We start from the raw sequence: 21262 nt of genomic DNA, 5'->3' as shown, positions 1-21262 counted from the left end.
AGCAAGGCCCCTTTTCTGAATCATGCTGTGATTTATGTACTTTAGGTTAACTCTGGAACTGGCCCCATAAAGGTAAAAGTCACGTTTCATGCATGGGAAATGCGGCTAGGAACATCGTTTAGCTGCTGCCTTCTAGCACAAGTTATCTCGTGTTTTCGTATCACTGCCCCGGGTGGGAGATCTAATGTAAGAGATTCCTGCTCTCCTCTGCCCTCATCCTCCTGGAGCTTTACTGTCCCAGCACTGCTGATGATCACTTCTGGGTGCTGATGCTTTAAGCCTGGCTTGCAAAAACCCCACAGGATCTTTTTCCATATCCAGTGCAGAGCATGACCACGCACAGCTGAAGGGGCACCAGGGGAGAAGAAGTGAGAGGCTGAGGAAGGCAGCAGGACTTGCTTAACAAGACCTGCCACTGGCAAAACAGCAAGGTGGACTCGCAGGCTCATGTCTGTCCCTTTGGTCCCTGGCAGAGGACAGGTCCTGAGGGCCCACCAGGAACAATGGTCACCTTCGCTGCCCAGGACATCCCCAGATAGCAGCGAGAGGCTCCTGCAGAAATGCCTACCTCTGTGCAATCTAACAGAGAACAATGACCTAGGCTTGAGACTTTGTTAACCGCATCCCTATTTTTCCTAATCAAACCATTCTGGGTCCCGCGAGTTATGTATTTCTTTTTCTCTGGCTTCAACTGTGGAATTCAGAGCTGCTGCCCAAACTCACTCTTTCACAATCAGGTTTAAGAGTTAAAAGAAGGAAGTGTTTCACAGCCCCCCAGGTATTTTTGTAGGCTGTCAACATAAAATGTAAGTTGGCACCTAAAAAAGCCTGTTCTGAGAATGGCACCCCTGCGCAGCACCATTTCCAGGTTAACTCTAATAAATGTACGCTCCTGCTTCCACAAGTTTAAACTCTCCTCAAGGTCCATCACAAAGGTCTTGATGGAAGGAAGTACTTTGATACATACGGAAGCCATGACTAATCAGCAGATGCTCAGCTTAAAATGATCTGGTAAGGGCTTTGCTGAGTCAGTACCAAAATATAAAGCTATGATATATTTTAAAATGGTATATTGAAAATGCTTCTGGTCTAAGCACTTGTACAGGAAGGTATAAAGCTGACATCTATATATTTTAAAATTTGGGAGAGGATTTTTTTTCCCCTTCAACAACACACAAAATGTAAAAGTCTGAAAAGAGATTACTCATCTTTTAGCAATAGCTGGTGCTGAGGACTTCAAAAGAGTTAATACAAGGAACTAAATAAAAAAATTCACTTGTTCAGCTTACTCTGCAGATCACTGGAACAGTGAAACCAGACAGCCTGCCTTTGCTATGCAGAGAGCATTAGGGGAGTAGTTCACTGAGCTGAATTTCACCACCAGATACCAGTAGAAGAGTTCTTCACAAACTTACAGAAAAGAGTTACGAGCTGCATTTTTGCTGCAGAGGAAAAACCGTAATCAAGGCATTGTCTGTTTCCTGCCTGCACTCCCCATTCATGCATCTCAAATTTGGGACTTCTTGAACATTATTTTTGCAAAATGAAGCACCTCTCCTTCATAAAGTGTGTTCTGCTCCTTGAACGAATGGCCCTCAGGGTGGCACCTCAGATGGATTCTACCCCTCTTCTTCCTCAGGAAAGGAGCATGAAGGGCACAGGCAGTAGAAGACTGTCCAAGAGACAGATGACAAGCTACATCTTCCCAGGAGAAGAAAATTAGCACCCTCCCCAGGCATATCACCTCTTCCAGAGGGAATGCTTGAGATGGTGGGAGCAGTATAGGCAGGCTGATGAAAAGCCAGAGCGTGACTTGGAAGCCTAAGCTGCTGCAAATCCCACCACAGTGCTCCATTTCTCCATCTAGAAACCACTTCTCCATCTAGAGGGGCCGAGGCATCTGATGGGTTAGTAGGTGGAGGGAAAAGTTAAAACTCCCAGGGAGCTGTCGTGTATCAGGCCCAACTGCAGACCAAGGGACAGCCAAAGCTGAGAATAGCAGCATGGAAAATTGGGGCACTTCGTATTGCCAAAGACTTACTAAATGCAATTCCCAACCTTGTCCTTACAAGGAACACACAGTGCTCAAGCTCTTAAAAATTAAGACTGGGGTGATTTATTAATCTTGTTAAGAACTCTGATACAAAGCACAGTAAAAGGCCACAGACCAGTAAATAAAATGTGGCTTCTGACCACTTTATAAATGCTGCTACAGTACTACCAGTAAAACAGACTCACTCTCACACCAGTTCAAACAAGTAGTTCAACTGGCAAATAAAAGTTCCATTCACTTATCAGTTTAAAAAGTTTAATAAAGCTTTAAGTGTTTGCTGGTTTAAATGCTACCAATTTCCAAAATGGATTCACGATTAAGTTAAGTGAGATCTAAAGAAAGTTATTAGGTTTGGAAGGCAAGACTGTTCCTAAGCCAGAGGAAACACTTCTGACCGTATAAGATTGCAAGAGTAGCAGACTGTATTATAGGCCTCAAGTCACTTAAATTTATACAGGTTATTAGCATTATCTGTAAATATACAATATAAACAATTGTACATACACGGCATATAGCTTTGTTCTCCAGAACAGTAGACAACTCTTTAGCTTAAGACATCTTCGCCTACCAAAACAAAAAGGCACATCTGAACAAGATGCATGCTAAGTACTAGGGATCCTTTCCAATATCCGAGACAGGTAGTCCTTGTCCATCCTTTCTCAAAATAATCAAGACCAACCGAATATTTTGGTATTTAGATTTCAAGCTATTTTTCTTTTTTGTCTTCAGCAGCAAATCAATGGCAATTAAGACATGGCATTAAAATATTCGGGAACAGTAGCTGTCACTCACGAACCTCCAAGCTTACATGAAGTTAGAAGGCAAGTGGCCAGAGGTTTAAAATCGGTAACACTGCATATCCTCGTGTTGTGTAATCATCCCATTGCTTTTTTTTTTTTAGTTTAAAAAAAAAAAAAGGCCACTACTGCTCAAATTTGAAAAAATTCCACAGACGCACCTTTTTTGGCTCAGTGCAATTAAATGATGTCAGTTTAAATTCATTTAGTGTAGTTTACAGTGCAAAAGATATATTCTGTATACTGGCATAACTGTCGGCACTGAGGATGTGAAACAAGGCAATGCTGCTGATCACCTGAGGGTAATGCTGTCAAACAGACACAGGCTAGAGTGTGTGTAGTCTTATTTTTCCAATTTAAACTTTTTTTTCTTGATCAGCAGCACTTTAAGAGCATAATTTGTGAAAGTACTAAAATACACTGCCTTTTTTGAATAAATAAAAAAAAGGAACTTTACAAATACTATTCCAGTGTCAATGACTACTATGGCTAAGGTCATTGAGGAGTTTCTGCATTTTCTAGCAAAGACAGTCTGTGCAAAGGAGGGTGGGAGAGCTCCCTTTTGTAAGTCTTTGGTGGCAGTTTTGGTAACTGAGGGCTCGAATTGTGCCGGGGTGGGACCGGGGGCGCAGGCGGGTGGACCAGGTTGTTGTGACTGGCGCTGAGCACGCAGCAGCGGCGCAGTACCCTGGGAGAGGGTGTGCTGGGAGGAGTGCCGGGAGAGCTGGGGCCTGTGCTCGCCTCCCTGAACCAGTCGGGATCTCTGTGCAAGCGTCCCACCGGAGGCGGCTGGAGGTTTAGAGGGCAGTTGATAAAGTGTTCGGGCGGCCGGAGCGGTACCGGTGGTGGAGTATCAGGAAGAGGGTCCCGGGGGGGTGGAGGAGGAGGGCTGTGCAGCGGCTGGTCAAAGGGGTTAGTGTAAGCTGGAGCACGAGGCTGTATCTTTGGAGGTGGCGGCTGCCGAGGTGGAATTGCTGGAGGATCGTCATCCGACTTTAAACTTCCCTACAACATTACAGAGAAGATGACATTTTAAGAAATGTAGATGTATAGATAAAGAGCCTATCTTCTGACAGATGCAGAATCCTCTTGATGTCTGCTATTGGTGCCGTCAGAAACATGATACTGGCATAGCCGTTATCTTTGATCCGAATATGACCACTATGTTCCTGAAGTAGCTAGCAGAGTCTGGAGATTGGGAACCTGAAACTTAAAAAGGGCAACTGCAGCACTGCATTTGAAAGTCTTTTAGACTAACAAAGTCCTGCTTGGCTAGCTGGTTGGACTCAATCTTAAAGGTCTTTTCCAACCTAAATGATTCTATGATTCTCGATGTTCCCTGGTTTATTATCAAAGTTATTCAGTATAGGACAGAAATACCTTAGCATTAGAAGCATCCTGATCCATCTTTTTTCGTGGAGGAAGCGGAGGAGGGTTTTGAGGCTCATCACTTAGTTTAGGAAAGCTACCCCAAGAGCTGAAGAAAGTCTCTGGAGAGAGAAAAGCAGGTATTTTACTGCTTGTGCAATATCCGAGGAACATATGCTAGAATATTAAGCCAAACTAAAAACAACTCAAATAAGCAGATCTTTGTGCTCAATGGCAACATGAACCATTAACTTCAGTTGTATGAAATTCTCATTCATTTCTTTAATCAGATACACGCCTCACAAAGTGGTCTCCTATTTCCAGTATCCAAGATAAGCAGCAACAGTTAGCAGGCAATGCTAAAGGACAGAAAAATAAATAAAGTGAACTCCTAGCAAGCACTTAACTTTCTCTGCAATCCTCTCTATATTGCAGAATTTACCCCCTTTACCACAGTGCCTGCAGTCTGCCCACATGCTTATGTTATGCTTTGGAGTGAAAGGTTTGTTCTCTCTGCCATATGGGTACACGTTCAAATTTGGAAATTTAGAGGCTTCGTTAACAGGTCTGCAACACTTCTAAAGCAGGAGAATTACACACTGAACTGAACAGATTATATGAACTCTTACAGCATTTTAGGACATTTCTAGTCCTTCCTTTTTATGGGGGTGGGGGTGAGGGAAATCCTCCAAGTTAAGAAACAAAACAACCCCCTGACCTGTATTTGTGGGTTTTGTCACACCTTTGCTTTTTCTCTCAGAAGTGCACAGAGCTCTCTATCAATACAGTAGGCACCTGTGCTCTCCAGTTTGCAATTTTAATCACATTATGGAAAAATATATGTGCCTGTGTCATAAGAGAGTAAAAAGAGAAGCTGAAAACACAGATGAATACAGGGTATCCCTCACAGCTGTGGTACAAAAAGTATCTCTCCTTTCCCAGTGACAGAACAGTTATTTTCACTAAGTGGTAACATGAAATTAACAAGTTGCTTCATTTGTAGCATTAGTCAAACAAAATAATCATCAAGGACATTCAAAATAGAAGCAAAATCATGCTAGAGCCTGGGGAAAAAAACCCCAAAACAAAACTAAAGCAGACTGTTTTTAGACTTTACATTCTTTACTGGACATTTGACCTAAAACCTGTACAAAAAAAATCCTCTCAGAACCCTAATGAACGCAGCCCACATTTTCATGCCAGATTTCAGATTTTAATTCCCATTCAGCTTCCCTGAAACCAGGAAAAGCAGAGAGTTAAATGAAACATTTAATAGAGTTACAGTACTCACTCGACTGTGGCAAACTGACAGGGGCGAAGATGCTATTGTTACCTGTTAAATGAAAAAATCGATTAAAGACTTTCCAGACAGAACAACTGCACTACAGTACATAACGTATGCTTGTGAATGACCTCAAAGATCACCATAATCTCCAAGTTTATCTACTGCTAGCATGAATTAAGCTTCCCTGTGTACAGTATTGCTGAACTAGTGATTTTAAGTTATGCTGGGAATTAAACTTCATTATTCTACTCTGTTCTGACACTACCATGTTGTTGTTCACTTCCCCTGCAGCCCAAACATCCTCAGCATTTGTCATATAAAAATTGTTTGTCACTTTTGCCCCCCCCACCAGGCTGAACCTGCCTGCCAAGTCTGCAGCCCCCTTAGAGCAGAGCCAAGACCTGTCACGCGCTGCTTTCAAGACTAAGGAGCTGCTCACAGCTAGCTACAAGCAAAGCTTGGGAGTGTTATCAGTGCACCTGAAATAATAGTGTCATTTTTGTAATCAAGACCGCGTTTCGGAGCAAGTACCCTGACCTTCCCCACTTCTGGCGCTTCGGTTCACATCTCAAAACACACAGACTGGATTCCCTTCAAAGGAAATTAAACCAGAATCACTAGAGTGTGTTTTGTCCTCCAGAAACACACATTGGTGCGGATGCCAGGTCCTCAGCACCATTTCTCTCTACGGATGTGCCATACTTGGTAAAGGAGGCATAGCCCCTGCACATTAGTGCCTCACGGGGACATCTCCCGTAACAGATTGCCTCAGCTCCAGTAGACAAAAAGACTGGAAATATCACTTGTTATAGAACTACTTAGAGCAGGGATTTCCAAAGTACACCTAACACCGAGACAAGAACTTCATAGTCCACAATGAAATTCTGAAACTTTTTTTTAAAAGGCTGGCATACACACCAATACATTTGGAAGCCTGAGGGACGGTTAAAAATAAGTATTAAAACATATTGCACATTTACCATAAGAACTGTTGAGATCAATGTCTAAAAACACACTGAACTCCGAAGAAGCAGACACTGGTGGTGTAGACGGGGTGTTCGGAGAAGTTGGTGCTGATACTGTTGATTCATGCTCTGCCTCAGTGATTCTACTGAAACTTATCTTACTCGGCTCCTTTTCAAGTGGCAATGGATGACTTCTCAAGGTGCCAGAGGTGGAGCCATGTCTGCCAGTATTGGGCCTTATCCCGGGAGATTTCAGGGGGTATGTTGTTTTTCTAGGCTGGAAAAAGTAAAGCTGGTTAGTACTGCTACCATTTCAGATAGCAAAACTGCCAAGTCTCTATGAGATATTTTAAAAAGTACTTATCAAATACACCTTAAGAAGTGGTACGGCCTTTCTACAATTGACTTGAGGTACAGTCTGTTGTTATCTATACAGCCTAAAAAGTTATGGACGCAGCTTAACAAACCTTTTTTCCCAGCTTAATAATTTTCAATTCCCCCCCCCCCCAACTGTGAAGAATGAAGAGTCAAGTTTCAGATGCATGCCAATCAGGACAAAACACAGGGAAGAGCAAGTCACAACCTTGGGGGAGAGAGAGTTACTTCAAGTGCCCCACAGGCCTGCAGAAGAGCCTCATAACAGCACCATAAGACATGCTTTGTGCTTATGCCACAGAAGGTCACCAGGCCCCTACACATGTCCAAGATCAAGGACGCACTCAGACGCACGTTGTCTACGTCCTCTGAGTTAGTCAGGACAAAATTCTTACACATACATCACTGGTGTGAATGAAACAAGCCTCATTAGACTCAGGTGTAACACAGCACAGATCAAAGGCGATTCTTTGAAGATGAATTACATTCCCATCCTACGGTGGTATGCACAGCTCCACCACATTACAGTACCCAGAACTGGACTTTCCTGAAATTCCAATAAGAATGTCTAGTTTGGAAATCATGAACTGTAAAGAATTCATGCCCAGTTGACTGAGACTGGCAGCACAGATATCTATTTTTAGCAAATATTTTTGAGACACTACTGTAAGCAGTGTTTTTGCAACAGTAATTTCTGTCATTTTCTTGCCATATTTGTAATATCATCTTACTCATTCCTCTAACAGGAGACTGCTAAAATGATTTATAACTCTTCCAAAAATTAGAGATATCTCCAGCTACTCAGAAGTACGATTACAACATATAAAAACGAAGTGTTCTAGAGAGCGATCTTTCTGCTTAAAAAAGAACCCGGGGCTCCAGTAGCTATTTTTAAAAAAAAATAGAATTGGTACTCCTTTGAATTGAACTATTATTTTTTTCGGCAGGAAGGCTGCACCTTGTCAATTCTTCAATTTTTGCAACAATGCAAAATAGTTAGACAAAAGAAAAACAGAAATTAACTTCTACTTAAAGAAAACACATTAATGATATAGAAAAATCCGTATTTTGATTAATATTAATATTCTATACATTTTCTTGATACTGTGAAATGAGAAATGTTATTATGTATTCTATTGAATGACTATGGTAAGAAACCCAAATTTAAACGGTAATATTTTAGGCTTTGGGGAAAAAAATGTTCATTCTAAAATAAGCCAAAGGTAGTATGTTTTAGTAGCAACAAACATCTGAGATAAAAGTATTTTTAAATCACGTTTTGCTGGAAAATCATCTCATGATACAGAATTCTGAAGGAAACACGTATGGCTTATTGAGTTAACTATGTATTCTTTTTCATAGTAGCTGGTGGATTTTAGCTATTTAATTTGCAGGACAAGACTTACAAATCTAGGTGGTTGCTTGCAGTTTCGAGGTTCAATTTCTAATGACTTGTTGAACAGATAATCTGTAAACTCTTTTTCTGGTATCTTCCCCATAGGATTGAGATTTTCAAAGAATTTCTAAACAAAACAAGCATCAATAATATTTAAAAAATAAGCATGTACACAGAATTTTAATGAAATGCTTGTAATTCACTGATTAAAAATCTAGCTTTTCACTATCGTGAAGCTTATTTCCAGGAAAAACAGAGTAAAATGTTCCCCAAAATAAATACAAAACAATCCAATGCAAGAAACAACCAAGTTCACGGTAAGTTTTCTGACATGAAAGAATGACCTTGCATCAAATAACCAGGCATGGTAAATTAAGTCTTCTGTAAATTGTTTGCTAATATTTTTGACTAGCGAATCATGCACAGCACAGCAGCGTTAAAGGCCATGCAACAGCGTCCTGTACACTTGCCATAACATCACAGATCTGGGAAGGAGCAGAAGAATACAGATAATACGGTAGTGGAAGCAAAGGTTATGCTAGTGCCATTTCTTAGAGGTGCTTTGGATGTTATCGTTTAACTACAAAGAACAGGAAGGGATGGCGGACAAAAGCAGGAAGGTCAGAGGCCAGGACAGAGTATGGCGCTACGGCACAAGGACCGGAGGGAAGGCATGGCTAGGACAGGACTGGCACCAAGGGCATGGGACAGGACAAAGCTCCCTCGACGCCTGACAGTCCTGCGTTAGCTGCTCCTGCTGCGGCTGGAGCCTCTGGGTGGGGAGCTACAGCATTTTCCATTTGTTCTTTCTGCAGCACAAATACTGCCATCCCTCGAGCTTAATGTACTTCTTGGCTTATGAATACTGTAAGTCTCCTAAACCCTTCGCAGGCATGTCCACAGCAATTAAACGCACAATGCAAATAACATTTTAAACAGCAGTATTACTGCCTGTTTAATTCTTCACGTAACCAACTTCTTTGTTGCTTCCTGCCTGCTGCTGTTCACTAGCTGAGACCGAGAGCTGTCCACGCTGCTGTTTTTTGGAAAGGTTACAATTAGCCGTGCACTTAGGAAGTATGGCTGGGTACTTAATGCTATGTTTTTCAATCATTATTACCTCCATATAAAAACACCTACCTACCATTACCTGGCTCGTTGTTTCAGCACCTTCCTTTAAATTCCTTTAGTTATCTGGGATTCGCTAGTCTTTGTCTTGGGTAAGTAACCACTCGAGCATGCTCTCTTCTCGTTTCTAAAGATAATGCTGGCTGACACTGGTGCATCCCCACATTTGCTTAGCTTCTGCCACGCAGAATGACTGTTGGTATTTGTGCTGAACTACACATCCTCTGACTGTTAGCGGTGTCAGTAGACTTTGGTCAGAGGTGTCATTACAGAATGACAGGACTAAACACAATAGGCACATACAGAGCATTTTAGGTTAAAGGCAACTGATTTTTCTCCAAAAAGTTCTGCTGTTTGGTCAGTATGTCTTATTCATTCTGTTTTGTTGCTAAAAAATCTGATACCAGGCTGCAGAACAGTAAGGGGATGAATGAGACCCAGAACACGGAATCCAAACAAGTAAATCCCCACTTCTGGCTAGTCCTTTGCGGTGGTACTTTCTTGTCTACCAACACTGTTCCCCGCTTTCTGATGGTCAGGGTTCACATAAGATTAGGTCTAGTACCAGAAGATTATCTGTCAATTTTTCGTTGTGTACATTCTTTTCCTTCTCCTATCCCCAAAACAGATATTTGATGTTTGATTACCCGAATTTCTGGCTCTATCCGTAAACAGTAAGGCTGGTTTTGATACTGCTGAATTTCTCCTGTTATTTCAGCCACTTTTCTCCTCTTACTGAAGTTAATTAATTCTTTCCCTTGTCTTTTAAGGAAGTCAGGATTCCCTTCTTCTGTCTTCAAAATATTTGTTAGGTATATTCCTGATAAAGAGAGAAGTGTTTTTTAAAGTTCATTTTCATTCCGAGAGATTATTTCATTCTTTCTAATGAATGACAAAGTCTGAGCATATGTAGACCATTCCTTTTAATGCTCCAACAGTTTATTGGCTGGCAAAATGAATCAAGTCTGCATTTTACACAGGAACAATATACTATTGAAATAAGATGTTTTATCTCCTTAACATGAGATCCTGAGTTTAGAAAAAAACCCCGACATCTTCAGGTCATCACCATAATCAGATCACCAATATGGAGGCAGTGTTAAACCAAGTAAGATAATATATACTATAATATCAGTAATCTGTATACTAAACTAGAAAAATAAATTTATATAAAAGACACTAAGTCTAAAAACATTACAAACCTAGGAAGTCAGTCACATATTAAAAAAATTTTAAAGCTAAACACAGCCCCGAACACTTTAAGCAATATTAACACATCTGCATCAAACTCAACTTAAGACTGACAGTACACACAATATTAGCCTGCCCTGGTGTTACTTACCAAAGAAAGGCACACAGGGTGGATTAATTGACTTGAGCTTAGCTAGATATTTTTTAAAATGATCTTGACTTAATTCTACTGCTTCATCCAAAACTCTTTTTTTTCTTTCCTGTAGTGCCTAAGTTGCCAAAGAAAAAAAACAGGGATGCAAATCTTCTCAATAGCATGGTTAGCAAAAACAAGGCAATTCCCTAGATCTCTTAGCAAAACTTAGGAACTGAAATTCAGATTTGAAAGAACCTCTTTTGTAAATGGTTTGCTCTGGACTACAGCACTATCAGTCCAACAACTTAGTCATGTGAATCATGAGGTTAATGTAAAACAGACTTATTTTGTCTACCAAGCCTACAAACATAACTCTGGTCTTAAAATTTAATAAAAATTAAACACGTAATTTTGAATTTAACTTAAAGGCCTTGTACTGCCTTTCAAAGACATACAAAACTCAAAACATTTTATTCATGCTTCTTTTTCTATTTTAGTCAAGGGAGGCTTTGCTGCCAAATCCTAGGCATTTCTTTTCCTTGGCAAGTGAAAAATGGAGTCACTACTTGTGTAGTAGCCTCTTTTCCTACCATCCATCTAAACAGTTCTAGCAGGTTTTTGTTTCTGCCTCCAATGATCTGAATTTTGTGAGACTCTCTCATCCAAGAGAAGTTCTTGTGATCACCTGAAATCTGAGCTTTAGCTATCCCCTCTCCATGCCCTTCTACCCCCCCGTTTCTTGCGTACATAGGAAATGCTGCTGTTAAAATATTCCAGTCCAGGGTTCTGAGCCCTGGGATCCTCCTCTTTCACGCCCATAAAATGCTGGACTGAAGCAACAGGTTCATCTCAGACAGGGTAAGGAACAACAATTGAATGATCATGGCATTTCCCCTTTCGGGGCTGAATACTCGTGAGAAAAAAAATCTGCTGAAAAGCTCCACTTCCTATTACAAACCCTTTGAGACACCCAGCTCATCTCGTATGTTTTCTCATAAATAACTTCGAACATTTCACACTTGTTTTCTTCCATGAAAGCAAGTGCGATATGGATACTATGGATTTCCCTTCAGAAGTGTGTGTGACATGTTTCTGGATTCTGATTATTTCTCCACCCCCCCACCCCCCAAGAGCAATGCCCAAAACTTACCTCAAATGTGTGATCTAGTCTGTACACTGACACAGAGTTCATTGCACTGACGATCTCCAAAACACCATTGAAATTATTCAGATCTTGAAAAACCTGCAGGATTTCTATAATCCTACTCAGCACAGCCACTCGCTCTTCAAAGTTCTCAGTTTCCACAATGCACCTAATCAAGAGACATAATTTGAGAAACACTGATAAATAAAACCTGACATTTTGCTAGCTGCTAAATCAAAATTTTCCAAGCAAAACTGTACAGTACATCCAGTATGCACATTTTGGCGCGCTCTCAAGAATCTCAAGTACAAATTTATGTAATCACATCTTACATATGTTCAAGTTGGAAAGCCAAGAAAGGTTTTGGCATATCCTGTAAAATAATAAAGCAAACCCCAAGCAAGATCCAGGATAAGTAGGGTGACTCTCGTGCTGTATCTACAGCAGCGTTTTAAACTCGCTACGTCAGGTATACACATACAAGCTGCTACACCCTTCTGACCACAGCATTGGCCAAGTCCTCAGAAGTACTTTATCTTCTCACGTGAGAAGGGAGAGAGACTAAGATAAGGGGACAGACACAACAGTGCTTTCATCAGGGATGCTGAAAAGCGGTGCTGAGTCCTGCACTGCCTTTGACACCTTTTGATGTACTGTAGAAACGTTAAGTAGGACCCGTGCTGACCAAGTGGACATAACTGGAAAGAACCTTCCAGACTCAGGAAGAGGGAGCATATGCGATTGGCATGGCACACACCCTTGAACCAAAACCGAGAATTACTGTAATACCCTACAGCCATCTCAAGATTCAAGGAAACAGAATTCAAACAGCAGAAAAACGTTTCTCTTGGGATTTCAGTAGGAGTTAATGCCACAAGACTATCACCACCTGTACTTACTTTTCAAACCAAAGAGTAAGATTTGTAGTATGACGAATCATTTTCAATAGATTTGGGGAGTTAATTTCCTTATCTTCTTTAGTCCACACACTACCAACGAGTTCAGAAGGCTGTACTGCCCTGATAACGACAAAGCAAGATGCAGAAGAATGCTCAATACAAATAATAATTTTATACTCTGTGTTTGCATTAAAAGATTATTTCTTCCCTTAATCATGACTCGATACTTCACAAATAGAATCCAATCTTATCTACTGCAAAACAGTTACTTAAAATAACTTTGACAAGTATTTGACTATAGAAGGAAATACATTTTTATCTTAATTGAAATTGGCATTTTTGAATAAGCATTTTCAGGTAAGAAAATTACAAAGCAGTAAATTTAATTTCCTGAAAGCTTATTTTAAAAAGCATCTCAAAGTCAGTTACAATTTTTTTTAAAAAATAGGAAGTTGAAATAGTTCGAGCAACCTGCTGGAAAAGTGGCCTATTTCAATAGAAAAACCTGCTGTCACTGAAGCACAAGAGGATGCTTCACCTTCAAGTTTTGTAAGACCTTAGAGAATTTCTACCCAGCAAAACCTAGCTCTCACATCAAGGCTAGCTCTATTTATCACAGGTAACAACAGAGCTAGGAAACAGCCGAGTACCTATGGTACCAGATGAAAAAAACTCTTCAGAATTAGAGGACCTTGATGTAACAGTGCTATGGTTATATGCATATAACACCTGGGCCTTTGCTATGTAGCTATAAAGGAAAGGAGCAGAAACAATTGTGTTCTCCTTTTATGATGCAACAAGCATTTCTTACTAATGTAACACTAAGTTTGCTTTTAACAAGGAGACAGTACAAGTTAGTATTATCTACTTGTAATATTTTAGTGTCCTTCCTGTACTTATTTATGTTGTCAGAAGTCTGATATGGAGATGAAAACACTTTTTTTTTTTTTGCCTTGCATATTTTGATATTGAACAGATGGCAAAAAAACCTCTTTCCATAAACTCTGAAAGTCAAGGAGACGTACTTTTGACTGATTCTACAACTTAGGACTCTTTCTTGCTCAAATAATCTGAAAAAGACATGGATTAGTTCTATCCCTACCTATAAAGGTCAGACTCGAGAAGCGTTAGCTGTCGAGCAATTTCTATAGGATGCAGAGTCATGAGGTCCAGCGTTTCGCTGTGCCCAACACGCCAAATGTGCCACTCGATTGGGGGAGGTGGGCTCTCAAAGGTGATGTTGTGACTAATTCCATTTGCTTGAGCTTTCTTTCTCTTGATGATTTTAGCAATTGATTCCACCCACTTCTTCATGGATTTTCCTGCAAAACAGAAACCATGAAAAAAACCTTTTTAAATATTATCTTAAATGACTTTTGATAATCTAATAAAACCACCACCACCCCCCAAATTATACATGCACTCAAAATTCTGCATTTCTGCATGCAAATTAATTAGGTTTGTAGTTCCCTTTTTTTTTTCTTATGGGTTCCTGCACCTGTATCAGTTGACAAATACAGACACATGTGAACGTATTTTTGGGTGCCCAATTGTGTTTAACCACATCTACTGGCAGCTTCTGAGTGGAAAAAAGTGACCCTGCATACATTATATTTTATTTTTTCCCCTCAGCTGCAACCATCTTCACTTTGACTGCTAGCTTCGTCTATTTAGAGAACAACTAAAAAAGTAAACAACAAGCTTCAAGTGAGATCTTTGCAACATGCTGTACTAGTGCACTGCAGAACAGAAAGTTTAGAGAAATACATGTTTACACTATCAGTCCAACATTTACAGTACCCAAAATAGTGGACAAGATAGGAAGTACCTTCAGCAGTTCGAGACAAATAGCTTTTAAGGGACTAATCAATATTGAATTATTCCTCTCTGGTCAGCAATAGCTAGCATAGAGACCTCTGCAAAAGATAAACTACCACCCTCTAAGTTTGTCTCAGAATTATATTGCCCAATGTATGGTCTGGCAGTCTGAAAAGGCAAGTCTAGAACTGCCAGAATAATGATTAAAATTGACATGCCAACACTGTTGCCCTCCTCCACTCAGGCTGCCAAAAAAAATCTGCCACTTCATAAAGGATTGCTCCAGAGGAAGTGATACCAAATGGGTCAAGTATCCTCTCCTAAAAGGATAATGATTTTCAGCTGGAACTTTTAATAAATGGGAAAAGAACAAGATGGAAAAAAAACCAGTCTCAGTAACCAACGGGGAAGGAATTCTCTATGAATACAACACAGGGAGAAGGAAGGTGGCAGTCTGAATTCTAACAAGTCTATTGTAGAGTCATGCAAGGATGAACATTACTGTCCAGAAGTAAAAACACTTAAGGTAAATATGATAATGTTTGAAGTAATTTTTGGTAGCTGTTTAGGCTCCAGGCCAAAGCTTGCTCATGTAAAGTAGAGTCTCATAAACAGCTCAATTAAAGTCATTAAAATTACTCATGTGTGTAAAGATATTCTCATGCCTAAAACCTGTCAGGGTTAGACAAGCAGGTTGTACCAAAATGTGGAAGAACAACAGGACCACCAATTACCATACCTCTTACACTGGAAATAAACGTCTCCAATCTCTCTAGTAACTCCAGATCTCTTTCAAAATCGTAAAAATGGTGCTCTACCCAGTGACGAAAAACATTTAATATTCTGAGGAAGGAGAGAAATAATAAAATATTATGTTTCATTTTTAAGGACTTCCAAGGCTCGTCCTACGTAAACACTAAATGAAACACAATTCTACAAAAAACGAGTTACAGATTCATGTAGTTGACGACTATCAAAATACATATGGACAGAGGGGCATAACAAAGACTAAGCATGGCACCAATGACCACAGAAGTCCCCATGTATTTAAATCCTAATTTTCCAGTCTTGGCATATATATAGTTTGGTGGGGTTTTTAAATCTTATATAAAGAATGCTAGTGTTGAGGTGGTTTCAGAAGAGGAAAAAACTTATCAAAATCAGATGAAACTGGTATTTCTAATGTAATTTTCTGATTTCTCCCCCCCCCCCCCCAACTAAAAAGCTGATTAGGATCTCCCATTTGGTAAGAAACAAATTTATAATTATTTCTTTCCCGTACAGAAATTTCAGCTTAGAAGTTGTTGCAAGTGTACTGCCCTACTTTTACAACTTTTTAATTACACAAACAGCCGTACTAGATCCAGTAGTTCTTTTAAGGATAACACTAAACTTTCTCTTGGTTTTTCTCTACAGTTTCTTAAACAGACCACTAATAAACAAGCCTCTCAAAGTTAACTACAACTGCTCTTCTGCCTTCTACTCTTAGGGTGTAACAGAATAAAAAACTGTTTACCTGAAGAGGCAAAACAAGTTGAGCTCGTACCTCAAAACTCTGATTTATTGGGGTGTACCGTATCACCTTACCTGAAGGGTGAGCAAAAATCTCCTACATCAACTAGTACAACAGATTTTCCCTGTGCCAGTTCAACAGGTGGGACAGGATGATGGGGTTAATGGAGAGCCCACGGTCTCAGACTCAGAGGAGATAGTTACAGTAAGATGTGGTTACTCCTGCCCCATCACCCCTTTGCAAAAGTGGCTCAGCTGTATGCAGGATGCTGCTGAACTCCCCCACTCTTTGCAGCTCAGGATATCAAGGTAAACCAGTGCTAACTGTGCATCAGACTACTGTTGGTGGTGTCTCAGCCCCGTAAAGTGGGGGCAAGAACATCTGAGAGGGACAGGGCAGACAACTGATTGTAATCTGCCAGTCTGTTGTGAGTCAGAGCACTAGAGAAGTTAGCTGGTTTAGGTTAGTCAAATGAAGGGTGCTCTATGTGAATACATCGAGAATTAAATAGTTCTCCTCTTCCAATGAATAAGTTAAAGAATAAGGTTTATCACATGAAAGAATGGCTACGCAAACAGATAATTTAGGCTAGAAATTAATGATAGCTAACTGTCAAAAGGAGTGATGTTTTGAAACAAGTTCCCAATAACAGTAATATAGGATCCTATCTAATCAGTCTTTGCCTTTGAGATATCATGGCAGTAATACTGAAAAAGCAAGAAAGATTGCCTGGTTGTGCTGACTGCATTTGCAGCTTAGCACCCCCTCTTTCTCATGACCTCGCATGCATTTCGTCTAGTCAAAGACATTACCATTTCCCTGCCTGTGCACTGCACACCATGTCTACAGCATTTTCTGCAAGATGGGGAGTAAGTGTTAGGGAGGGAAGGAAGGGAGGGAGGGAGAGACAAGCATCTTCACATTCTCCACCTTCTTCCCAAACCTCAGGTCTCTCCTGAAGTAGCGATCAGCGCTATTAACAATACTGGAATTTACAAAGTGCTGGGCATATCAACCTAACAGGTCAAATTCAGGCACTTATTTTCAACTGTAAGACAGTTAAGAGTTTCAAGCTACTAGAAACACGTAGTATCTCCTAAATTCAAAGATTAACTATAAGCCACAGAAGGGTGTGTGTTAAATAGCAGCACATCTCATCAAGCAGGCACCAGTAAGAGGACTCAACTCACCAACCATACCATACACTAGACAGCAAAGAGTAGTTGTTACGATAAGAGGTATCCTAATCTCTCAAACAAGGAAAGAAACCAGAAACCAAAACCAAACACCCTGGAAACTTTGGAACGGGGCACAGGTGTCAAACAGCTCAAACATAGCATATGAAGGCAAAAGTGCTAAACTGATTTTGGAAATTAATAGCAAGAAACATGGTCAATTGCTGCCTCAAACTTTTCTACAGATTCCAGTTCAATGGTAGCCACTTGTCATGCTCAGCTACGGCAGTCAGCAGTGCTGCAGGAAGATGCATCTGTAAGGGGCACTGTGAGGAGGTCCCCAAGAGACTTCCATCCTAGCTAGTAGAGTAAGCTACAAAAAAAATAGTAACAAAAGCAATACAACAGTATTTAAACTTTTGAACCAATTATGTCACAAAAGCCCATTCTGTGTGAGTTTCTCTGAACGGGCTCTATAGGCACCTATGTGGATGGATGCTGAAACAGTTACCAGAAAACAGCAAGCTGAAATCAGGAAAAGTATGTGCTGAGAAGTAGCATGTGAAGCTCTCCCAAGAACTGATAACTCTGGAGACTAGTGGTCCTGCTGAACCCACAGGAGCTGATAAACTGAGAACACCAAGAGTCTGATAAATCTGTGCAAGGCCACAAGCACACACAAGTATGAAGGTTACGCTGAGGTTGTATAACTTGGGACTGCATCCAAGAAGGTGGCAGCAGCTATATATTGACAAACACTACAGTATTATATATATATATTTTTTTTTTTTACATATATGCATACAGGTATCTGATGAAGATAGGATGCCTAAGTGACTGTCTGAACACCTAACTTGAAGGTACTGGCATGTCAGTATGACCCTTCACTTTGACTAAACTGCTGTTGCTCCAAACAGGTAACTATGAATGACTGAGTGAGGATACCGTGCATATAGTTATCTACCATTAACAGTAACATCTCGATGCTACTCATAAAAACAGTTTAACGAATAAAAGTTGTTCTAGCAAATATTGGTTGTGATCTGTGTCTCCTCCTGACTTGATTCCCTATCAGGGAAACAATTAGCCTCATTCATGCCAGAAACACTTAACTGTTCCCCCAGTTAGCTTGGTCAGCAAGACCTTGAAGATTCACTGCAGCCCGTTGCAATGTGCAGTACAGACAAGAGTCTCCCTGTCTGTGTGCAAATACATCAACGGGGCTGGGAAAGGGAGTAAAATACCAGCAGGGCTGAAAAAAATGGAAACAGAGAAACTATCTTCATAGGGCCTCTTAACAAGGAATCCATTCAAAATGCAGTCAGAAACACTTTCAGTTATACATCTCTCACCCACACCCGCTTTACATAGCAGCAATACAGCGTTCTTGTGGGTGGTGATCACAGCTGTGAGTGGCAGAGAACCAAAGTACAGTTGCAACAACAACAGAAGTCAGTATGACTAATCAGAACATGGTTTGGGATATTAGTCTGGTTGCAGACAGTGATAAGTCTCTACTTGACAGCACAGCAGTCTCCAAAAGAGATTACTGTCTCCAGGATCACCATATAATCAGTGAACTCAAACCTGGCTCTAACAGAACAAATTTAAAAGCAAATAAACCTGAGTTGTACTGGCTGGACATATTCCTTGCGAAATCGCTTAAGGTCTGCGCTGATAGGCTGCTCCCCTTTCTCAATTGCCAGCCTGTCTGCTTCAGTAGGCTCAGGCTCTGGGATTTCAAACCTATGAATAAAAGCACCAAGAAACCGATGGCAATTAAGATAAAACACAAACCCTTTATGTAGGACATGAAGAGCAATTGCATTTAAAAAAAAAAAAAAATCAGTGCGGTGGAACTCAAGCACTCATCTCATATCCAGTTTGCCTGGAATTCCCTCCTCCCCTAGCTATGTAGTGCTAACACACCCAGCTCTCGCCCTGGTAATTCACTAGTTCTCTGGTCATCGCAAGATGTCTAGACTAGGATATAAGGTTTTTAACTACCCTAGCTTGATTAAGTGAAGATTAGAAGAAAGCTTAAGAGCAGCTTTATCACACTGTATTAAAATGTTGTTTACATTACGAGTCTGTGCCTTTCAAACAAACCGCTTAGAACACTTCCGTTCTTATTTGCATCGAGACTTTAGGCATACTCAAATACACTCTTATGATCAAGTTAAGCAGTTCAAAACATTAACACCCCACAGCTGATGCACACCAAGTGCTCTAGCTAATACTTAATTCAGGTAACTACTTTAAACTGGGAAAAGGAAGCTTGCACTAAAAACTTGCATTGCTGTATCCCATTGTAAAAGTTACTATTTTACAAACTTCACTAAAACATGTGCCACATGGCACTGAGAATCCAAGCAGACAAGGAGCAGGTAAATACACAAAGCCTTTCAGTATCTTCAGAAAGGATGACCAGTACTTACCTTTCAATCAGTAAACTCAACAGTTCTTGGGGCTTGCAAAAGGAGCGGTACGTGGTAAGGAAAGTACGTACAAAATTAGGATCTGTAAAGACAGAGTAAGAAAACAGTGGAGTGGGGTTTTTTTCATCCAATTGCAAAATATCAGAAATAAGACTCATACACTCACAGAAGTTTTAAAGTGCAGAAAATACACTAAGGTTATAAGTCCAGCACTGTAATTTGAAAAGTACCAGAAACAATACTGCTTGTGAAATTTTCATTTAGTTCTTTGACACATTTCCCCTGTAAAAGTACTCAACTGCACATACTATGTTCTCTCAAAAACTGTGTCTCAGTCTCAGCAGGCGGAATGACTTACACTCCCTGTATACGCAGCTATTCCATGGCTTCATAAAGACAAAGAAAACATGGTAGAACTAGGCTGTCTACTCTCTTCACATCAAAAATACCTATACCACCCCAACAAAACGCTTATCTTACCTGTTCTTAAAAAATCTCCAGCAGTGGGGACTGCACACCTGCCCCAGCCACACCACTGCAGCACACAACTACCCTCTGCAGAGCAGCCAACAGGGAAAACATGACAAGCAGCAGAGGCCTTACAAAGCAAATACCTGCAGCAGTTCAAGATGTTGTATCTCCACAAGCCACCACGCCTCCCTCCTGCTGTTTCTCACCGCTACGGTAGGTGTGTTACCATGAGACGTGCCTATCCGCAAGCTACCACGTGTTTTATTGGGCCCACTCTGCTATAGACATCGTTCCCTTAATCTCTTTTAATTCCACTCTCTTGTACCGAGTTTCTTAGATCGTGAATAAGCAAGCTGATAAACACATCACTTTACCGTGAGCCATGAAGGGTCATCATCTGGTCCTAATCCTGACATCCCTGCAGCAGACCCCCTCGCAAGGGTAACGGAGGCAAGACGCTGCTACTGTGTGGTATGCAGCAGCTTCCAGAGCTGCCTGGGAGCAAATGAATGCTGAAATACAGGAAAACCTGGCCTAGAAAAGTGCATGTGCATATGTTCACTCAGAAGTGTGGATTTGGGGTTGTTAGGGGTTTCTTTTTTCTTGCTGTTCTGTAAATAGTCTTGAATCTGTCAGCATTAGGTACAGGTAGCTTAGACCAGCAGTCCTCCACAAGTGGGAATCGAATTTCTTCCAATAAACCCACAAAACATTAAGACAAACACTGCTTTTAAGAAGGCTTAAATTCCCTGCAGAGCACTGCTCAACATTTTTCAGGGATCCATATATAGGAATGTGCCTACAAGCTAAGAGTAATAGTGCTCTCATTCTATGATAATGCTGCTGAGTTTGCACCCTAGTCCTGCACTGGCCTGTTCTGCTTCCACGTCACATCTACATTCACTCTTCAGTACTATTTACAACACTTTAAAAGTAAATCTTCCTCTCACCACTGAACAGGCAGGTAGTATCTCTGCTCTGCAGACAAGATCTGCAATTCTCTTAAAATGGGGGCTGCTACTCTGCTCTCTGACCTGTGTAGCTTCCTTTGTATTATTTTTGAAATTACTTATTTCTGTAAATGACATTCTCAATAAAACAGAAAGTACA

The 21262-nt window shown here is 40.6% G+C and overlaps 1 protein-coding gene across 1 annotated transcript in view; it reads right to left on the bottom strand.

Annotated features, from left to right (window-relative positions):
• Positions 1-2093: 2093 nt before the first annotated feature.
• SOS2 (SOS Ras/Rho guanine nucleotide exchange factor 2) overlaps positions 2094-21262 on the bottom strand; it is a 56252-nt gene continuing 37083 nt past the window's right edge. Inside the window, exons 11-23 of the mRNA XM_052783665.1 lie at positions 19682-19763; positions 18867-18989; positions 15295-15398; positions 13840-14059; positions 12738-12857; positions 11845-12007; positions 10710-10827; positions 10015-10187; positions 8250-8366; positions 6484-6745; positions 5510-5551; positions 4231-4340; positions 2094-3855 (exon numbers count right to left, since the gene is read on the bottom strand). Of these exons, the coding sequence (XP_052639625.1) occupies positions 3346-3855; positions 4231-4340; positions 5510-5551; positions 6484-6745; positions 8250-8366; positions 10015-10187; positions 10710-10827; positions 11845-12007; positions 12738-12857; positions 13840-14059; positions 15295-15398; positions 18867-18989; positions 19682-19763 (2144 nt within the window). The 3' untranslated portion in view covers positions 2094-3345. The remainder of the gene's footprint in view (positions 3856-4230; positions 4341-5509; positions 5552-6483; positions 6746-8249; positions 8367-10014; positions 10188-10709; positions 10828-11844; positions 12008-12737; positions 12858-13839; positions 14060-15294; positions 15399-18866; positions 18990-19681; positions 19764-21262) is intronic.

Source organism: Harpia harpyja, chromosome 3 (genome assembly GCF_026419915.1).
Source record: "Harpia harpyja isolate bHarHar1 chromosome 3, bHarHar1 primary haplotype, whole genome shotgun sequence".
NCBI lineage: Eukaryota > Metazoa > Chordata > Aves > Accipitriformes > Accipitridae > Harpia > Harpia harpyja.
The sequence above is the reverse complement of the archived record's forward strand: the minus strand, read 5'-3'. Positions and strand labels throughout refer to the sequence as shown.